Source organism: Grammomys surdaster, unplaced genomic scaffold, assembly GCF_004785775.1.
Source record: "Grammomys surdaster isolate TR1022 unplaced genomic scaffold, NIH_TR_1.0 140, whole genome shotgun sequence".
Classification (NCBI taxonomy): domain Eukaryota; kingdom Metazoa; phylum Chordata; class Mammalia; order Rodentia; family Muridae; genus Grammomys; species Grammomys surdaster.
In genome coordinates, this window is record NW_021604598.1 from 2,793,478 (window position 1) to 2,813,994 (window position 20,517).

Consider the following 20,517-nt stretch of genomic DNA (forward strand, 5'->3'; position numbering starts at 1 on the left):
AGACAGGGTTTCTCTGTGTAGCCCTGGCTGTCCTGGAACTCACTCTGTAGACCAGGCTGGCCTCGAACTCAGAAATCCGCCTGCCTCTGCCTCCCAAGTGCTGGGATTAAAGGCGTGCGCCACCACCGCCCGGTTTGCCATGCCTGCTTCTTACCCCCCCCTCTCCAATTCTAAATCCCTGGCCAGGAAAATGTTTGGTGAGCTGTCTGACAGTGCCACATTGTTCTAGGCTTGTAACCTGAAGGCTCAGGCCTCACCATGGTGAAGTAGGCGGCTGCCTGCTCCAGCAGCCCCACCAGACCCAGTTCTGTGAAGTTCTTCCCAGAGCAGAAGCCCTCCTCATCTGGCGACAGGATGTCATCAGAGATGGCAGATTCCTCCAGGACGTTGGATGAGACATTCTGGGGAGGGAAGGAGGTGGCATCAGACCCAACTTTCACCCAAATGGGCCTTCTCTACCTCCCAGGCACCCTGAGCACTCACCTGGAAGGACACACAGCCCACAGGCAGGTGGCGACTGTCCTCGAGGAGGGCAAGGTATTCAGCTACCAGGGCAGCAGCATGGACCATGCACTGGGCAGCCTCTGCATGATTGCCCAGCTCTGCATGCTTGCCGGCCATGTTCTGCAGCCATGTCAGCCGCAGGTCTGGAGAGCCTTGGTATCCACGGGCAATCCTGGGGTCCGGGACAGCAGGGGATGAGGACCTGTCTCTGCTTGTCCAGCCCAACCCTCCACTGCACCCACATACCTACCTGTCCATCTAACCATCCCCAGTGCCTCGCCATGGCCCGACCCCAAGGCCCCGCCCAACCAAGGCGCACCTCATGGTCCCGCCCCGTCATGGTCCCGCCCAGTCACCGCCCTTCACCCAGCCCGGCGTCTCCATCCTTTTACTCATCCTCACTGCGTGGTCTAACTCACTTTTCCTTTTTCCCTTTTTTATTTTTTGAGACAAAGTCTCATATAGCTCAGGACTGCCTGGAACTTGCTATGTAGTAGTTCAGGATTACTTTGAATTTCTGAACCTCCTGTTTTTCCCTCTTGAGGGCTGGGGTTACAGGTGTGTGCCACACGCCCAGTTTCTGTGGCACTGGGATGAGTATCTTTATGTCTTTTACCCCAGGTAGCTACTTGTCCTGCTTAGTTTTTTGTCTTGTTTTGTTAACTTGGCACAAGGTAGTCATTTAAAACCTTAAGAAGATGTGTTCATAGGATTGTGTAGCCAGGTCAGTGGGGTGCTGTGTGGGGTGCTGTGTGGGGTGCTGTGTGGGGTGCTGTCCTAATTAATGATTAATGGCCCAGCCCACTCTGGGTGGCAACACCCTTGGGCAGGTGGTCCTGGGTTGTATAAGAAAACTGAGCAAGCCAGTAAACAGAGTCCTTCTTGGCCGCTGCTTTGGCTCCTGGTCTGCCCTCCTGCCCTGACTTCCTGCCCCTGTGGCAGAATGCGATTAGGATGTATGCGTCAGATAAAACCTTTCTCCCCAAATTGCTAGCCATAGTGTCTGTCACGGCAATAGAAAGCTGGCCTGGTACTGCACACCTTTAATTCCAGTACTTGGGAGGCAGAAGCAGGTCAATCTCTGAGTTCGAGGCCAGCCTGGTCTACAAAGTAAGTTCCAGGACAGCCAGGGCTACACAGAGAAACCCTGTCTACAAAAACAAAAACCAAACCAATCAAAGAAATAAACAAAACAAACAAAACCCAAACTAGAACCCTGCCCCCAACTCCCTATGTAGCCAAGCATGACCTCAAATCTCTCCTGCTCTTGCTCCTGCCCCCGAGTGCTAGGGTGGCCAGCACTCGACAGGACATCTTCCGCACTGCTAGAGATGAACCCGGGCCACGGGTGCACTGGGCAGAACCTATCACCTGCGTCGTGGTCATGGCTGCTGTTTATTTGCTTTACTTTCACTTACTGTGGGACCCAGTCTCCTCCTGCCAGCTGCCTAGCTTCCTCACCATGAGGTGAGAGGCTTCAGTGGGCAACAAGCTCCTGCCGCAGTATGGAGCCCTCTCACAGGCCCAAAGAAACTACAGGCCAGCTGCTATAGATCAAAATCTCCAGAGCCACGAGCTTAAATGAATTGTTCCCTCCTCTCTTTTTTTGGTTTTGTTTTACACTTGTTTTATTCCCTAAGTACGTATAATATATGTGTGAGAGGAGGGCACAAACGTGTGTATAATGCATGTGCGGAGGCTTGAGGACAACCTGAGGGAACTGGCTCTCCCCTTCCACCATGGGCTTGAACTCAGCTGGCAAGTGTCTTTACTGAGCCAACTTGCTGGTCCAAACTTTTCTCTCTCGAAGTTGATTGTCCTGGGTGTGTGTTCTAGTGTTAGAGAACTGACACAAGCATCTGTCTGTCTGTCTGTCTGTCTCCTGTGCCCCTCAGCTTCCTGCTCACCTGGTCCTCCTCCCTCTGGCCCGACTCCTGCCCTCACCTGTACATGAGGTCCATGAGCATCTCGGGGTCCTCCTGGTGCTCCTTCATCTTCACTGTGTCTGTCAGGATCATGTGCAGGTTGAACATGAGGTCCTGAACCTGGAGCATGGGGATGTCCAGGGTCAGCCAGGGCAGTGGGGTCAGGGTTGGATGGGAGAGTGGGGCAAAGTGCTTCCCATGCAGGCATAGTGACCTGAGTTTGATCCCCAGCACTCAGGTAAAAAACCAAGCATGGTGAGGCTCGGCCACAGTCCTAGTGTTGGGGAGGGGGAGGGGCAGAGGGAAGGGGAAGGGTAGGGGGACGGGCAGAGCGGGCACTGCTGAGCAGCCTACTAGCTGAGCCAGTGAGCTCCAGGTTCAATAGAGCTGTGAATGATGGTACATGCCTTAATTTGAATGCAGGGAAGCCCATCTGTGTCAGTTTGAGGCTAGCCTGTCTATATAGTAAGATCTAAGACAGCCAGAAGTACACAGTGGGACCCATCTGAAAAAAGCTCCTTCCCCTCCCTCCCCAAAAAAAACCACTACCACAACAAAATAAAGTGGAGAGAGGCTGAGGAAGATAGGAAGATACCCCGTGTTGCCCTCTGCCCTCCACCTGTATGTACATACAAGTATACATACATAGGCACAGTGTGTGTCGGGGAAAGAATAACAGGGCAGGCTGTGTGTGCACACGAGTAAAGCATGCAGTCCCAACCCTGGGGAGGCAGAGCCAGGATCACCGCCACAAGTCAGAAGTCATCCCACGCCACAGAATGAGTTTCCAGGTCAGCCTTGGCTAAGACTGAGACATCCACAAGAGGACAAAGAAGTTGGAGGGGTGGAGATTCCAGTTACCTCAAAGCACAGAAGGCAGAAGCAGGAGAGTCACAGGTTCAAGGCCAGTCTCAGCTACATAATGAGATCTAGGCCTCCTTGACTGGTGGGGGGGGTGGGAGAAGGGAGGGAGGGAAAGAGAGAAGAGGAGGGAGAAAACACTCTCTCTCTCTCTCTCACACACACACACACACACACACACACACACACCACACACACACCACACACACACACACACACACACACACACACACACACACACACACACAAAATAAGGCTTGTCTTGAAGGATGGATCATTCATAAAATCTCAGCACTCAGGTAACAGAGGCAGGGGGATTGCTGTGAGTTTGAGGCCAGCCTGGGCTTTAGCGTGAGATCTTGTACCATAATACCAAAGTTTTAAATACAAATACCAATAAACAGACAGACAGACAGACAGACAGATAAACCAAAAGGACACAAAGGCGAACCCGCACGTTGTCCCCAGTGGGGAGGACTGTCATACGCGTCACCTGCTCAGCGAAGGTGCTGTCCCTCAGCCCGATGTCCTCCTCTGCGTAGGTCAGGATGGTCTTGAGGGACCTTCTCAAATGCTCTTCACTAAAGTTCTGAGTTGTCCCCACGAGGGACGACAGGGACATGGTCACAAGCATCTTCACTCGGGCAAAGTTCTGATGAAACAGTGAGGTGGCCTTACTCCAAGAGCCTCAGGGCCCAGGCTCCCCGAGGGATCCTTTAACCCTGCTGAGCTGTCGGCTGCCATGGCCACCCCTCCCCATGCACCAGTCCATGCTGTACTCCCACGTCCCGACTCCTCTTCCTGGCCTGTGGTACTGGGCGACACCTGCAATCGACCCTGGGTCCTGTGGCAGTGCTCTACCCCAACCCCAAAGCTGGAGCCCTGGAGGAGCTTTCTGGGGACCATGCCCCCCATACATGGCCGATCTCGAAGTTCTGGCGCATGAGCAGGTAGAGCGAGGCGCTGGCGTGTGTGCGGACGGTGCTGATGCGGCTGCCACAGTGTCGAAGAAGCCTCAGGCAGAGGTCGGCACAAAGCTCCGTGTCTTCCTCGAAAAGCAACTCTGGAAACTGTCCCCAGGACCCAGAGAGATGCTGTTCAGCCCCCTTAGGCGGGTCCAGGAGCTCTCTGAGGGAGCCTGGGCAGGGCAAGCTCCCACTCTGATTTGGGCCAATGATTAAGATTTGGGTTTGGGTCTTTGTTTTGACCCTGTCAAGTGACTTGGCCATTTTGACCTAAGGTCTATAGTTTCATTTTAATTAATTTATTATTTGTGTGTGTATGTGTGAGTGTGTGAGTATGTGTGCATGGGTGTGTACACGTGCATGTGACAGCCAGGAGTTGACACTGGGTGTCTTCCTCGAGTTGTCACCGTGTGTTTTGTTTGTAGGCCACCATCTGTCTGTGAGGTCAGAGGATGACTTTTGAGAAGAAGTCCTCTCCTACAGTGGCTTCCAGATCTCCGGTTGTCAGACTTGCACGGCAAGCCTATCTCATCTTGTTTTTTGAGACCTGGTCTTTTATGTTGCTTAGGCTGACTTGACACTCCCTGTAGAACCAAGAATGCCCCTAAACGCCTGATTCTACCTCCCAAAGCCAGGATCGCTATTTATATTTTTGCAAGGGTTTTCTTTTTTTCTTTTTTTGGTTGTTCTTATTTTGAAACAGTATCTTAGGCTGTCTGGGCTGGCCTTAAACTTGCTATGTAGCCAGGGATGACCTGAAACTTCAGGTCCTCTTGCCTCCACTTCCCAAGTCTGGGATGACAGGTGTGAGCCACCATGCCATGCTCACACCTCAGTTCAGAACTGCAACTGTGATGTCCCTGTGTCATGAACCTGTCCAGCACACAGTAGGTGGTCAATAAACAAGCTACTGTCATCTCTTTGAAGCATGGCTGTAGTTTAGGAGTGCTCACCTTGGAGACCAGGGCCCGCTGGGTGGCCAGGCCATGCTGCAGGAAGAGGGCACTCTGGGCGCTCCCAAGACTATAGAGAACAACTTTCAGCACGGCACCCAGGATGCTCTCACGGGCCTCGGACAGCATCACCGTCTTCATGTGTCAGGAAGCCATGTGTTAAGAGATCAGGGAGGCATTGGGTCTGGGAAGCTGGGAGACTATGGGCTCAAAGGCCCTAGACCTCCATGAGGGAGGAGAGGACAGGATAGATACTGGACAAGCTGTACCTGCACGATGGTCTCCAGCATGTCCAGAACCACCAGGCTGGCCTCTGTCGCCAGGTTTCCGTCCACCAGAGCTTCATGTTCCATTTCATCCTTGGTCCTGGAGGGCAGGGGAGAGCTTGTGATGTCACCTGAGTCAGATCCAGTGACACAGAAGGAATGCTCTCCCACCCTTAGCTGTCCCTGGAAGGAGTAGCTCTGTAGAAACTGGTATAAATCAAGGAATTCCTTGCCCACATGTCATGGTCAGTGTGTTCCCAATGGATCTTGTAGGGTCTTGGAGGCCTGGTTCCCAGCTTGCAGAAGTTAAGAGAGATGGAGAGTGGGGGCAGTGTGGCTCAGTGGTAGAACCTCTCCCTCCCTGCCTGCCTAGAATCCGGCAGTGAGGAGCTGGGAGCATGGTTCAGTGGTAGTGAGGTCTGTGGTTTGATAGCCCTAGACCCATTTAAAGAGATAAAAAAGAGGTAGGGACTAGTTAGATATTCTTCAGTCTTTGGTTATTAGGAGTGTGCCCTAGGAAGGGATTAAAGTAGTTCTTTTCTATTCTTTCCTCTTCTTTCTTTCTTTCTTTTTTTTTTTTTTGGAGATAGGTTTTCTCTGTGTAGCTCTGTATGCCCTTGAGCTCACTACGTGCACAGGTGTACAACTCCCCCAACCCCCGCCCCTGTGAGAAACCCCTTTTTTGTTTTAAAGTGGCCTGCCTCAGTGTGGTGGTTTGAATAAGAATGGCCCCCATAGACTGGTGTGTGAATGCTTGTCCCTTAGGGAGTGACACTATTAGGAAGTGTGGCCTAGCTGGAGTAGGTGTGGCCTTGCTGGAGTAAGTGTGTCTCTGTGGGGGCAGGCTTTGAGGTCTCCTTTGTACCTGGGGATCAGATGTAGAACACTCAGGTCTTCCTACACCACGTCTGCCTGGATGCTGTCACGCTTCCCACCGGTGATGATAATGGACTGAACCTCTGAACCTCTTAGCCAGCCCCAACAAAATGTTTTCCTTTATGAGAGTTGCCTTGGTCATGGTGTCTCTTCACACATAGCATAGAAATCCTGACTAAGACATTCTGGCAGCTCCTCACCCTCACGGCAGCGAGCAACCCTCATCCACTATTCAACCTACTTGTCCACACGGTCTGAGGTCTGTCTCCAGTGTGTGACACTCTTACGCCAGCGAACATTCTCTTGGTTTCCAAATGGACTTCTCTCTGCCGCACACCAATGTGTGTTCATAGATAGGTGGAAACAGAAAACCATATGTGAACATACGGAAAGCACACCCAGGCAGGAAGACGCCTACGTAGGGTTGAGTGGGACTAAGTAAAGATAGACTTGCCCAGCAGGAACCACCGCTAGACACAAACTGCCTGTGAGGACGGATGGGAGTCACACACACCCATGTACAGGACAGTGACATCGGAACTCTCTCTCCTAGAGCTGGCCTTGAACTGATCTCCTGCCTCCATCTCCCAAGCGCTGGGATTACAGGCGTGTACCACCACACTGGTTCTCCAGGGTCATCTCACCCCGACTACGTCGCACCATCTCCTGCCGTGCCCCGATGGTGCCCAGGATGGCCTCCTCCAGCCGGGCTTTCATGTCCAGGGACTTCTTGAACGTGAGGCTGTTGATCCGCTCAAAGGCTTTTTTTCCCTGGGAAAGCAGAGAACTGGGTCTGCTAAACCTGAGGCAGCCTAGCTTCCCTGCTCACACAAGTCCTATCTCCGGGGCCTTTTGCCAGAAGCACAGGTCAGTCTTTCTCTCCAAAATCTCACATCTCACCACCTCTAAATTCTCTTCCTCCCTTCCCAACATCCTTCCTTCCTTCCTTCCCACACTTCCTCCAGTGCCCACAAAGCCAAACACTACACTGCCAGACCCCTTGCAGCTTGCTTTCCTTTGTTCCTTCTTTCCCTCTCCAACTTCCTCATTTTTAAGACAGGGCCTCAAGGTGTCCAGGCTGGCCTTGAACTTGCTATGTAGCAGAGAATGATCTTGAACTCCTGGTCCTGCTCTTCTACCCAAGTGCTAGGGACAACAGGCTTATGTGTCCCCCTCCCCGCTTCTCATTCTCTTCTCTTCCATGCTGAGGATGGAGGGACCTTATACATGCTAGTCCAACACTACAACTGAGCACATCTCCAGGGCAATATTCTGGTGAAGTCATGTTGACACCTTACCCAAGAGCTGAGGGCAAACACAGTCCACCCTTCAGCCTCAGTTCCCAGAAGCCCACGTTCAGTCTGCCCCTTCCCACCAGGCTCCTGCTGCAGGGGGCTCTGGAGGAACGCTGAGCCCAGCCCACCACAGGCTCACCCACCCAGTCACACCTTGTACTCGAAGGCAGCCAGACAGAGGTAGAGTAAGTCGAGGAGGCGTCCCAGCTGGGGCAGGGCCAGGTCAGCAGCCCAGCGCTGCAGGAGTGCCGGCTCTGCATTTTTCAAGACCCATAGCACACACACCAGTAAGGTCCGGCTGGACTCAGCAGAGAGAGGACTGCCTGAGCGAGCTGCCTGGGTACAGAGGGAACAGAATCCATTTCTAGTTCCTTATAGAAGGTGAATGGTGGCCAACTGTATCTCATGACATGAGTTCCTTTCTCTTTGTTTTGTTTGGGACATGGGCTGGCATCAAACTCTTGACATAGTCTGAAAACGACTTTAAGCTTCAGATCTTCCCTCTCCCCAGGGCTGAGATCACAAGTGTGCACCATTCCATGTATTTCAGGACTAGTGCATTCGAGGTAAGCACCCGAGCCCCAGCGCCAGCCCCAGCGCCAGTCCCAGCGCCAGTCCCAGTCCCAGCGCCAGCCCCAGTCCCAGCCAGCAACACGGGCGTTGTTCCAAAGGTATCTATGGGGATGAGCCTCAGACTTACTGTTGAAGGTCCCTGGGAAATGCTGGTGCGGGAGCCAGGAGCCAGAGGCCCCCCAGCGATGGCCATGGCCACAGATGGGTTGATGGTGCCTCCGATGTCCCCTTCACCTTCTGTGTCTGAATCCAGCATGGAAGCCAGTCTTGACCGCTGCCCCGAGCCTTCTGCAGAATAGATGGCAAGAATGAGACATTGGTAAGCACCTCACTTCAGGTGAGAGCAGTGGCACAGGCTTTCTTCCCAGCCCTTGGGAGGCAGAGGCAGGTGGATTTCTGAGTTCAAGGCCTGCTTGCTCTACAGAGTGAGTTTCAGGACAGCCAGGGCTACACAGAGAAACAATGTCTTGAAAAACAACAGAATTTCCCAGTGAGGGCCTGGAAGTGTGTCTCAGTCACCCAAATACTGGTTATGTGTGTGTGCCATGACACACCTGGCTGCCCAGGACAGTTCTCCACATGTGTGTTTATCTACCACAATGGACACCAACAGTGTTTGACTTCCAGGTGAGACCGGCTTCTTGATGCGGACACTGTGTTGAGTCTGGCCTGAGCTGCTCATCCTGAGGCTAACCCCCCCCATGATCAAATGTCTGGCCCGTGAAACCGCGTCTTCCCCAGCCCTCTAACCAGCAAAGCCGTGCAGTCGTGGCAGTGTGTCCCTTGCAAGGGAGAGGAGGGGCAGGTAGAGCTCGGCCACCTTGGCCTTCACGGTAGCTTCTGTGTAGCGGGAGTCAACATCGTGGCTGCACAGCAGGCTGTGCACGGCGCTAATGGCCTTCTTGTGCAAAAGGGATGCCCTGTGGAGTGATGGGGTGTTCAGCATCCTGCAGACACGGCTCCTGGCCCATGCCACTGTCCCCGGGCCACACCCAGGCCCCATGCTCACCCCTCAGCTTCTGGATCCAGGGCCAAGGCGAGTTCCGTCAGCAGGAGTCCGGACAGGAAATGCTGCTGCCTGAACGGCCCACTCAGCTCGAACATGCTGGTCACCTTCGGGTCAGGGGCCTGGCTGGAGAAGGTGGAGCTCTGCAGATGGTACAATGGATGCCCAGGTCAAGGATCAGAGGTGAAAGGTCACCACCATGGCTACCATAGAAATACCTGAGGTTAGTTAGCACCAAGAGCTGGATATGGCTGTTTGGGGTGGGAGAGGCATACACAGATCCAACATCTGGGTATTTTCCATTTTCTACTCCTAACTGTCTCAGAAGCGCCAACAAGAGGGCTCAGCCAGGAAAGGCTGTCTCCATCCAGCCTAGCTGCCTGCCTGAGCCCCAGGGCACACATGGCGCACAGACAGAATCGAATCCCGAGAGTTGTTCTTTGACTGCCACAGCTTCACACAGAACACATGCTCCTCCCATGAAATAAATACAAGTGTAAATTAAAAATATCTCACGACTAAGTGTCATCACGATACTATTCTGCTCACTTATTGCACGCTGACAATGTCAGTGTGATAGTGCTGTTGGTGGGCACAGGGTTAAAGGTCAGAGGTGAGGCACTGGAGAGATGAGGGGACTCGGGAGCTGAGAGCACTGGCTGCCCTTCCAGAGCGGCTGGGTTCTCTCCCAGTATCCACCTGCTGGTTACAACCATCTGTAAGGCCAGTCTGACGGGATCTAGTGCCTTCTCTGGCCTCTGCTGGTACCAGGCATATATGTGATGCCAGTCATACACATAAAATAAAGATTAACAAATATTCAAAGGTCAGAGGTGAGAGGTCAGAGTAACCCATCTGTCAAGTAGGAGGGCGTGGAGCCAAAATTCAAAGGGCTAAGAAACAGCCAATTGAATGCAAGTCCAAAAACTGAGTTTGGGGACCAGATGGGGTTATTTTTCCTAGGAAATCTCTGAGAAGTCATGGGTGAAGAATCAGAGGTGAAAAGTCGAAGATCAAGGGTCAGCCAGGGTAGTGGCCCGCAAGGACCAGAGATCGAGATTATGGGTTGAAGGCGTGTCACTCAGGGTGAAAGGAAGGAGGCTGGGGAGAGACCCACCTACCTGTGAGGTAGTGGAGGACACCGAGGGGGAGGGGGAGGCTGGGGGTGACAGGGGGCAACAGGGGAGGTTAAGGGTCACGTAGTGCTCGTGGCTACACAGGATGCGGGTGAAGTCCATTCGTAGTGTGAGCAGTGCAGCTGGGTTGGGGGCAGACTGGAGCCGAGTGGCCACCTGCAAGGAAGGCAATGACCCGGCGACATCGGCATCACCGTGCTCATACACTCCGCAGGTCGGAAGGCATGTCATCTGCCACAACCCCACACCCTCTGCCATGCACACCTACCTGCTTGTAGTGGGCGCGCACCAGGCTGAAGATGTAGCCTCGGTCCGCAATGGACAGGAGGTCACTGAGGAAGAAGGCCAGGCTAGCGTTGAGGCGTTCAGCTAGCTCCATGTCCTGGGGACACAGGAACTTTCAGTCCATATTCATAGTGTCCAGCCTGGCTCACCAAGGCCACCTCTATAGGACTTCCTTACACCCTGGCTCTGTGACCCAGGTCCCCCTTCCTGACTTCATCCTCCCCCTCCACGACCTGATCACAATACTTTCATTCCACAGGGTCTCACTGTGTAGCCTTAGCTGTCCTAGAACTCACTGTGTAAACCAGGGAGTTTTCAAACTCAGAGATCTACCTGACTCTGCCTCTCCAGGGCTAGGATCAAAGGCCTGTGCCACTATGTCACACCCAGCCCCACAATACAGTTTTATTTCTTCTCCCACTCACAGCTGACTAACTCACCTTCTACATCCAGATTTCAGAGGTCAATAGGATACATTTCCCAGGCTCCCTTGCAGCTGAGAGCTAGCTGACCACATTCTGGCCAATGAAATTAGAGAGGAGGTGCAAAGCCCTCTTTGAAACCCCTGGTGATCTGGGAAAGCCTGGGCCAAACTCTGGAAGTTCCACAGCCTACTTGTGTGTAGAGAAACACTTGGGTTCTATTTAAATGCCTATCATGTTCTCCGGCAAATTAATGTGCTCGACTGGCACACTGTCATCAATTCTTTAATCGCATCTATTGAGCACCTACTGTGTGCCAAAGCTGTGAAGAAAACATACTGTTCTGGCTGCTTGTTCACAAAAAAGTCTTAGGAGGGACAAGTGACAAACTAACATTACATAGATAGTCCAGGCTATCCTCAGACTTGTGATTGTCTTGTCTTGATCTCCCAAGCGCAGGGGTCACAGGTGTGCACCACCACACCTGGCTGGAGCCGCCGTGAGTGTGGAGCCAGACACAGGTGGTGTCACTACATGTCAAAGGAATGAATTAACGTGCAGTGACACTAATGTCAGTGCTTGGGACTACTCCAGGGACACCAAGATTGGGACCTGTGGACCAGCCAGGAGGTTGATGGGATTGTGTAACTTGGGTAGGATTTTCCAAATCTGAAATATTCCTAGCAAATCTCCAAATGACATTTCTCTTTAAAGACCAGGAGAGTTGCTGGGCAGTGGTGGCTAATGCTTTTAATCCCACACTCAGGAGGCAGGGGTGGGGCAGAGGCAGAAGCAGATGGAATGAGGCCAGCCTGGTCTCCAGAGCAAGCTCCAGAACAGCCAGGGCTCCACAGAGAGACCCTGTAGTGGTGGGGGTCAGGGAATCAGGTAATTCCTGTTCTTCCAGAGGATCTGGGTTTGATTCTCAGCACCCACAAGGCAGCTTACAACCATTTGTAACTCTACTTCCAGGGGATCTGACACATTCTTCTGACCTTCAAGGGCACACTGCACACAGTACACAGGCCAAACACCCATTCACATAAAAATATTTTTTTAAACTAAAAAAAAAAAAAGAAAAAAGAAGAAGAAGCCAGGCGGTGGTGGTGCATGCCTTTAATCCAGAACTCAGGAGGCAGAAGAGGTGGTTCTCTGAGTTCAAGGCCAGCCTGGTCTACAGAGCAAGACAACCAGGGCTACACAGAGAGACCCTGCCTCAAAAACAAAACAAAAACAGGCAAAAAGAAAAAAGAAAGGGAAGAAACTAGGAGAGGCATCTCTGCACAGCCCGGTTTGGACAGAGCAGTGCAATGGGTGTTTCTGTCTGAGGAAAAGTTACTTTCTGGCCCCATACAACCCTACAGAAAAGGGTGACTAGGATTCAAATCCTTTTGCTTCTTCCTCCCCCGTGGTATGGCACCAAGCCACGCCATTCTGTCACCCTGCCTCAGTTTCCCTCAGTAAAGTGGAGATAACATTAACACTTTGTGGAGGACTGGTGAGATACAAACAATCCAGATGGAAGCATACAGCAGGCGATCAATAAATGTTTCCCTGAGAATACTCTGATCTTGACTGCTGCTTTCCTAGTCCCAGTGGGGACTAGAACCGGTAATCCTAGAGCCTCAATGATCATCGGGGTCTCAGAAATGCAACATCTATTTATTATGTTCCTACTGTATACTGGTAGTGTGCTAAGGGTCAAGGATGTGCCCCACACCCTCCGGGTCCTCGCTAACTGTTATCTGTCCCTTGGTTGTTCCACTTCAGCCATGCTCGCTTGCTCTCTGCCCAGCTGCGAACCTGCCTCAGGACCTTTGCGCTTGCCATTCCTCTGGCCTGCAACTCCCAGCCTCACCCATTTCACTTTTCAGTTCTCTCTAAAACCGCTTTGCGAAGGCAAGAACTTGATCTGTTTTATTTATGGCTGTGTCTCTACATCCATCCAGGGCCATGTAAACCATAGGTGCTCAAGAAAGAGACCGTGAATGAACAGACCCACGTGGCACACTGCCTTCTTGACCACAGCATTGGTCATGTTCCTCTGAGAGGCCCCGAGTTCCCCTTTACCTTATGGACTCGGGTGATGACTTCCAGGCCCACAGAAGCCACCAGGGCTGCGATGTCGTCCAGGAAGCGCCCAGGGAAACGCAGCTTGCGGGGAGTGTCCAGTCGCTGGCCCAGGAGCAGGTGCAGCTCCATGCTTTTTACCTGGAGTGAGGTGAGTGGGCAGGGCTGTCACATGGGCGGTACTTGAGGGCTGTGGGAGGAGCTTAAGATACTCTGATGGTGTTTGAGGGAAACTGGGTGCTGACTGGTGGGGTTCTACAGGCATGGAAGGGGGATGTGGGTGCTCTAGAGAGGGGGTGTTCACTGTCAAGGTCCCCTCCTTCTCTCCTAACAGAAGAGCCTCAAGGCCATTTCTTACGGCAGTTTCAAGGCACTTTTTCTCAAGGGTCTCCTGGGATGGAGAAGTCCTCACCATGAGCTGGAAGAAGAACCAGGCGTGCTGCAGGACCAGCTCACGCACCGCACTGCCGCTCACCACCCACTGCAGAGCCAGCTCCTCGTGCAGCAGCTGCAGGCAAGGCCAGGGTCACCGAGAGCCACGAGCCACCTCACCCACACACCTCTGAGGAAGGCATCCCTTGGGGATGTAGCCCGCAGCCTGGTTGGGGGTCAGAGCAGCAGGCCATGCAGGACGGGATGAGGGCAGATCCAGTCTCTGCTGGGCTCTGGGTGTGGGGAGGAGCACTGGACCCCTTTCTCATGGGGCAGACATCAGGTCAGCCACCCTACTGTCCCCTCTACCTTCGGCACAGTGTGTCTCGGCTGAGGGGCTGGCAGGGCCGAGGAGGAGGCCTCGAGGTAAGAGGATGCCCGGCTAGAGCTGCGGTCGATGGCCTAGGGGAGGATGGGATGGAGAGCATGGAATGGAGGGGTGAGTTTGTGATGCGGACAAGACACGGAGGAGGAGCATGGATGGAGGAAGGATCGGTCCACGTGGGCACGGGAAAGAGCCATGATGGGTCTGGATCAGCATGAACACGGGAGGAAGCTGTTGTGGCTTGAATATATCCCCAGAAACCTCATTCACGGATTAGAGAGTTCTTGTTTGTTTTTTTGTTTTGTTTATTTGAGACAGAGTCTCATGTAGCCCAGGCTGGCCATGTTGATGGCATTTGGTGGTGGGGTCTTTGTAGGAGACTAGCCTTAGGTGCGGCTATGAGGGTGGGACCTCTGTGGTGGTTAATGGCTTTAGAAGAGAGGAAGAGAAAGGCAAGCAAGGTGGAACACACCTGTAATCCTCTGAGGATGCTGAGGCAGGAGGACTGTGAGTTCCAAGTCAAGGGAGACCTTGTCTCACAATAAAGCAAAGAGAAAGGAAGGAAGAGAGGGAGGAAGAGGGAGGAAAAAGAAAGTGGGGAGGGGGGAAGAGGGACCTGAGTTAGCTGACTGCCTGTCACCATGGGCCATCCTTCACTACACAATACAGCAAGAAAGGCCTGTGCTGGGGCTTCCCTTACCCTCCAGAGCCATGAATTAAATAGTTATTCTTTTTATGCCCCCACCTTGAGTATGTTGTTCTAGCAATAGAAAACCAACTGAGACGATGGACCGGGCCTTGTGGGCGATGAGGGCAAACGGTAAGAGACGTGGGTCTCTGTGAAGGGGTGTGTGGATGGAAGGGAACACCAGGCACTGAGGGAGGACACGGGGTGGTGTAGATGAGGCACAGAGGCGTTGAAATCAGATGTGTTGAGAAAAAAGAAAGCTGGACAAGGTGGGGTCCACCCGTCACCTCGGGTGCTCAGGAGATTGAGGCAGGAAGAGTGTGACTTCCAGGCCACCATGGGCTACATAGCAAGACTTTGTCTCAAAGCACAACCAAACCAAACCAACAATGAAAATAAGGGCCAGGGGGAGAGCACTTGTCTTCCCGTGTGTGAGGCCCTGGGCTCCACCCCCAGCCCTGGGTGGGGGAGTAAAGGGGTGCAGGTGGGAGAGACGGAGTGGAGACTAACAATGAAGATGGTGATGTCGTGGGGTGAGCGCAGATGGCACAGCAGAGCAGGGGAGGGGTGGTGGCCCTGGCTGTGGCCAAAAGTCAGGGCACCACTGCCAACAGGGCAGGCATGGTGAGTGGCACACAGATGAGCTCAAGAGTTAAACGGAGGAGCTGGACCACAGGCGCAGAGTGTGAACATGAAAAGACAGCAGACACACAAGGAAAGTAAGACAGCGAAGATGGTATGGGGATGAGAGGCCTGGCCTCCTGCTCCAGCCTTGCTAGGACCTCACAGGGCCTTCGCACCCCCCTCTATGAAATGGATACAGGGGTGGCCCAAGCTTCATGACCCTTGCCTGGCCTCCTGGTCAGGAGAAGAGACTCAATGGTGGAGCTGGCTCAGCCACTGGCAATTGAGTGCCCTGCAGGCTCCCGGGCCCAGCATACACTGGCTACTCCGCATGTCTGAGCCTGGCCACAGGCTACAGAGACCACTTCCGCCTGGGACACCACCTTGCTTCTACCTTGGCACATCCTCTTGGCTCTCCAAGTCTTAACTGACCCTTCAAGAAATTGAGGGCAACCCTGATTTAAAACGCCAGGGGTTGGAGCTGGGAACACGGCTCAGCAGTTAAGAGCACTGGCTGTTCTTGCAGAGGACCTGGGTTCCTCTACCATCTACCTGGTGACTTAAACTGTCTGTAACTCCAGTTCCAGGGGATCTAATGCCCTCTTCTCATTTAAGAGGGTGTCAGGCAAGTGCAGCGTGGATACACAGGATGGTAAAATACCCGTACACATAAAATAAATCTAACAGACAGACTTAAGTGCTGGGGGTGGGCTGGGCTTGGGTCTGAGCTGGGTGAGCATTTGCCTAGCTTGCTCCAAGTTCTGGGTCCCATCACCAGCCCGGTATGGACCAGCCACAAAGGCAAAGCATGGGATTTACCACTGAACTTCACTCGTATCATTTTTCTTTGGGGACAGGATCTCATGCTCTTTAGGCTGACCTCAAACTCCCTATGTAGCCAAGGATGACTTTGAACTATGATCCTCCTGCCTCCATCTCCAAGGGCTAAGTTTGCAAGCATGTACCACCATGCTTCCTGTATGTGGTGCTAGGGATAGACCCCAGGGCTGTGTGCACACTAGGCCAGGGCGCTCCATGCTGAGTTCCAGCTCCAGCCTGTTGAAGGCAATTCTACCAGCCCTATGAGCCTGCTCACTGACTGATGGGTATCTGTCAGTGATGTGTACTGCAGCACAGGAATTATCCTTCCTAAGGAGACCCCACCAAGGACCTACCCTCTGCCTAGGCTTCAGACCATGTTGTTGACCACTTGACTGAGTCTTTTTGTTTGCTTTGTTTTGACAAGATAGCAATGTAGCCTGGGCTTCCTGGAAACTTCTAAGTAGCCCAGGATGACTTTGAACTCCTATCTCCACCTCCCGAGCACTGAGATTACAGTTGAAATTTTGGTGTGCTACCTAATTTCATCTTAGAAACTGAGAGATTCAGAGGCAGCCAGTCACCTGGGCCAGAGGACAAGGCCTAAATCAAGGTGGCCTGGAGCCCAGGCCTGCTGCAGGCAAAGCCCCTCCCCATACCAGGTCCCTGGAAAGGGGCAAAGTTGGGGGACATCCAATACGTAAACAGATGGGGAGCTACAGGGGTCCAGGGCTGCGTCACCCTAAAGGGTCTGTATGCCAGGGGATGATTAGAAGTCCCTACAACAGAGATGGGTTAGAGTGGAGAACAGCCATGCAGGGCAGCGAAGTTATAGGAAGGTAGATTTATATATGACATATCCATTTATATACCACCCCAGAATCTTCTCTGTCGAGGCTAAGGTCTAGGTTTTTTTTTTTGTTTTTTTTTTTGTTTTGTTTTGTTTTTCTTACTGTTTTTTGTTTGTTAAGACAGGGTCTCACTGTGAAGCCCTGGATGGCTTCCAACTCACCATGTAGACCAGGCTAGCCTTAAATTCAGGGCCCTGCCTGTCTCTGACTTCCAGGTGTTGGGATTAAAGGTGTGCGCCACCACATTAGGCTTTGCTTCTTAGTCTTAATTTTACTTCTTGGTGGTGCTGGGAATAGAACCCAGAATCTCATGCCTGCTGTGGAGGAGCTCTGCCACTGAGCTTCACCCCCAACCATACCCACAACACAGACCTCCACAGACCCAGACAGTCATGTGGGGTCCTTGCTGTCCCTCAGGCAGCCCCCAGGGATTAGTTCACTGCAGCCAAGAGGGTGGGAAGAACTCATGCAAAGACAGTGACACACGTGTGGAGGCGGGTCATAGAGCACCTGTCTGGGATCAGCCCCACAGTATGGAGGCACCCGCCGCAGCACAGCCTTGCTGCCTCCCGGAGCATAAGCAGAATTCACCCAGGAGTGTGAGCGATCGACGCCCTGAAGATACAGAGAGAAGGGATGATGTCCTGGGCCAAGCACAGGAAGGAGGTACGGGAGACCAAGTGTGGACACTGCCCCAAAGCACATACGTGTCCTGCACATCCCTGGGCAAGTGCAGTGTGTTTATGTGTGTATAACTGCCTGGACTGCACATGCATTTAAACCCATGTAGATCTACACATGGAGAGTGTGTACGTATGTACTCATACATGTGTGTGCACATGAGGCCTGTCCATATGCACTTCTCTGTGCATGAGGTAAGCGCATACATGTGTGTGCATGGGGTATATGTGTATGTGCAGTGTGTGCATACATCAACGTATATGTACACATAAGCTACACGTGTACATGCATCTGTGCAATGGACACATACACACACCTCCACTTTAGTGTGCACAGGTCGCACGTGTACATGCACACCCACCATATCATGTACATTATCCTCTGTTGCCCCATCCTGCCATTCTCCAGTCAACTGAACAGTCTAGAACGCCCAACCAGCCCTGCAGCCACGAGAGCCTCAGCCTGGCCACGCAGCTGGGATGTGACCTTCTTTTGAATAGTGACTTCCAGGTGGTCCTTCCTCCATCAGCACCGAGCCTGCAGCCAGGCCTGTGAGGCTGGGGCTTGCCCTACCTTGTTGGCTAGGATGCGGGACACCTCATCGTCCACAGAGCCGGGAACCACGGCCAGGTCAGGGTTGCTGCTGCTAATGCTCTTAGATCGTGCCAGGTAGAGGCTGGCAGGGCGGCCGGAGCCGCGGGCCAGTGTGGCAGCCTGTACCGTTGCTGGAGGAACCTCTGCAGAGAGAGGGAACCTGTTAGCTCAACATCTGCCATGAGGATGCCAGTCCCTTCCCAAAGAGCAGCCCTGCGTGAAATCACAGGGGTTCCTTCTCTGAGTTTCCATATTCTCAGTGCAAAATGGAGCTGACCATGGTTACTGCTTCACGTGACTTGGGGCAGACAGAAGACATGGGACGGAGCCTGGGGTCTGTGTTCACAGCTGTTATCCATTGTGTACAAAGACTTTAGCTGCCAGGGGCTTCACCCCGGCCCAAGTCCCCCCTCCCCCTTCTTTCTGTTCCTCTTCTGCCCCTCCCTCTGGTTCTTTCTGGTGCTGTGATTTAAACCCTGTGCCTCAGGCACAGCACTGAGCCAACCCCAGTCTAGTGACTGCTCACTGTGTAGAACTTTGAAGAGCACTATCATTTGTGGCTCTCTGTCCTCGAGAGGTAAATGCTGCTGCCACCAATATTTCCTGTGGCCCAGTGTTCTCCATCAACACTCACCGCCTGGCAGGCCAAGGTCACCTCCAGGGAGGCGAAAGGCATAGTGGACATAGGCAGCCAGCAGTGGGCAGTGCCCACGGGAATCTTGGACGGCCTCCAGGTTCCGGTGCACAAGACTGGCTACATGAGCCATAGCTTCAAAGGCCCCTCGACCCAGGTTCACTGTCGGACAGAGCAAAGGTCAAGTTCTACAGCCTGAGGCCCCTCAGGTCCCCAGTCATTTTCCAGAGAAGAGAAGTGAACGTAAGGGGTCACATGTCGTTCATCTAGGATCTTAAAGGACCTGCACAGGGGTCACCGTCATCTGGGAGAAACTCAGGCCAGAGAAGTGATGGACTATGGGAAGAAACTCCGGGTTGGGGGAAGAGACCGCAGTGACTCACCCATCTGGCCACAAATGATCGGTGGCCGCACAACCAAGCGGACAAGCTTGTCTAGCACGTGGTGGGAAAAGGCCACAAGGGGCTCTGGGCTGGCAAGGCGCAGGGCCGCTAGGCTGGCTCGCAACTCCTGCTCCATGGTGGCCTCGCTCAGCACTGTCTCCCTGAGGCGGAATGGAAAGATCCCTTCCTCTAGAACATGTACCAGGGTGAAGAACTTATCCAAGTGGGGGTCCTAAGCAAAGAGGGGGGGCAGGAAGTGAGCAGAGGGCTGAGTGCATAGTGGAGCGTCCCCCTCCTCTAGTCAGCAGTCTGGGTCAGATGGACTAAAGTCACGTCTAGTGGCTGGAGGCCAGACCTTTGCCAGCTGCAAGTAATTCTTGCTCAATCTCAGGGTGAGCGGGAGGGGAACAGGCCAGGGAGCCTGGCTTCTCATCCCACCCTGTACCTGCGGGTGCACAGACGACACAGCTGTGAGCTCCACACTGAACACGCCCTTGTGACCGTCCACCCAGCGCATGCCTGGCAGCGCTACCTGTGGGAGGAAAAGGTGGGGTGGGCACAGGCTGACCCTCCCCCATGCATCAGGCCACCAAGCCAGGCCGTGGCCGTGGCACTAGTCATTGCAACATCATGGCCAGGAGAGGAGCCCGGCCTGAGGGAGCAGCAGGGTACCCTGTCCCTAAGTCCATTCCCATTGGACAAAGGGAAAACCCTAGGGGTGGGATGGAGATCCACAGAAAACAGGGTATGTTCACAGAGTGAACATTAACTGGAAAAGCCAATGGCATAAAAATAGCATTCAAAGGGGGAACATGGAGCCACAGGACTTGTTCATCAGCTGGTAGAGGGACAGTGGCAGCCTTGTAATGGGTGGATGGAGGGGACAAAATGGTAGCAGGAGAGCCAGGTGTGGTGGTACATACCTGCCATGCCAACACTCAGGAGAAAGGCAAGGACCAGGAGGTCAAGGTCATCCTTGACTATACAGAATCCCAGGCCTGCCTGGGCTCTGTGTGACCTTGTCAATACGTTTCAGTGAGCAAAAGCTTATGGCTGAGTGTAAGCCGGGACTTGCACAGCAGAGAGGACTGAATCCACAAAACCATTCTCTCTGACTTACACACAGTTCCCGTGGCACACGAGGCCCACCCCCAAAACAACAAAAAAAAAAATAAAAATAAAATCACAAAGGGAAGGGACAGCAAGGCTGGGGGTGGGTCCTTGGCGGGAGGACAGCAAGAGTCTTGGGATATCTGAAGCACGGAGACACACAGGATGCAAAGCCCGCCTACAGAGACGTTCTTGTTAGGGTGGCAGGAGGCACAGGGGACCCACAGGTACCCATCCAG

General features: G+C 53.2%; 1 protein-coding gene across 2 annotated transcripts in view; it reads right to left on the minus strand.

Annotated features, from left to right (window-relative positions):
• The window catches only part of Dock6 (dedicator of cytokinesis 6), a 50,414-nt gene that overhangs the window by 9,335 nt on the left and 20,562 nt on the right, over positions 1 to 20,517 (minus strand). The window contains exons 19-41 of one of the 2 annotated variants that reach the window (XM_028763863.1): positions 19,614 to 19,700; positions 19,169 to 19,400; positions 18,786 to 18,947; positions 18,131 to 18,294; positions 17,387 to 17,491; positions 13,879 to 13,971; positions 13,550 to 13,645; positions 13,138 to 13,278; positions 10,629 to 10,742; positions 10,346 to 10,516; positions 9,228 to 9,367; positions 8,969 to 9,138; positions 8,346 to 8,506; positions 7,799 to 7,981; positions 6,995 to 7,121; positions 6,592 to 6,676; positions 5,478 to 5,574; positions 5,209 to 5,343; positions 4,208 to 4,360; positions 3,784 to 3,942; positions 2,449 to 2,549; positions 484 to 676; positions 258 to 401 (exon numbers count right to left, since the gene is read on the minus strand). In XM_028763863.1, coding sequence (XP_028619696.1) covers positions 258 to 401; positions 484 to 676; positions 2,449 to 2,549; positions 3,784 to 3,942; positions 4,208 to 4,360; positions 5,209 to 5,343; positions 5,478 to 5,574; positions 6,592 to 6,676; positions 6,995 to 7,121; positions 7,799 to 7,981; positions 8,346 to 8,506; positions 8,969 to 9,138; positions 9,228 to 9,367; positions 10,346 to 10,516; positions 10,629 to 10,742; positions 13,138 to 13,278; positions 13,550 to 13,645; positions 13,879 to 13,971; positions 17,387 to 17,491; positions 18,131 to 18,294; positions 18,786 to 18,947; positions 19,169 to 19,400; positions 19,614 to 19,700 — 3,213 coding nt within the window. The remainder of the gene's footprint in view (positions 1 to 257; positions 402 to 483; positions 677 to 2,448; positions 2,550 to 3,783; positions 3,943 to 4,207; positions 4,361 to 5,208; positions 5,344 to 5,477; positions 5,575 to 6,591; positions 6,677 to 6,994; positions 7,122 to 7,798; positions 7,982 to 8,345; positions 8,507 to 8,968; positions 9,139 to 9,227; positions 9,368 to 10,345; positions 10,517 to 10,628; positions 10,743 to 13,137; positions 13,279 to 13,549; positions 13,646 to 13,878; positions 13,972 to 17,386; positions 17,492 to 18,130; positions 18,295 to 18,785; positions 18,948 to 19,168; positions 19,401 to 19,613; positions 19,701 to 20,517) is intronic. The other variant, XM_028763864.1, reaches the window with a different exon arrangement.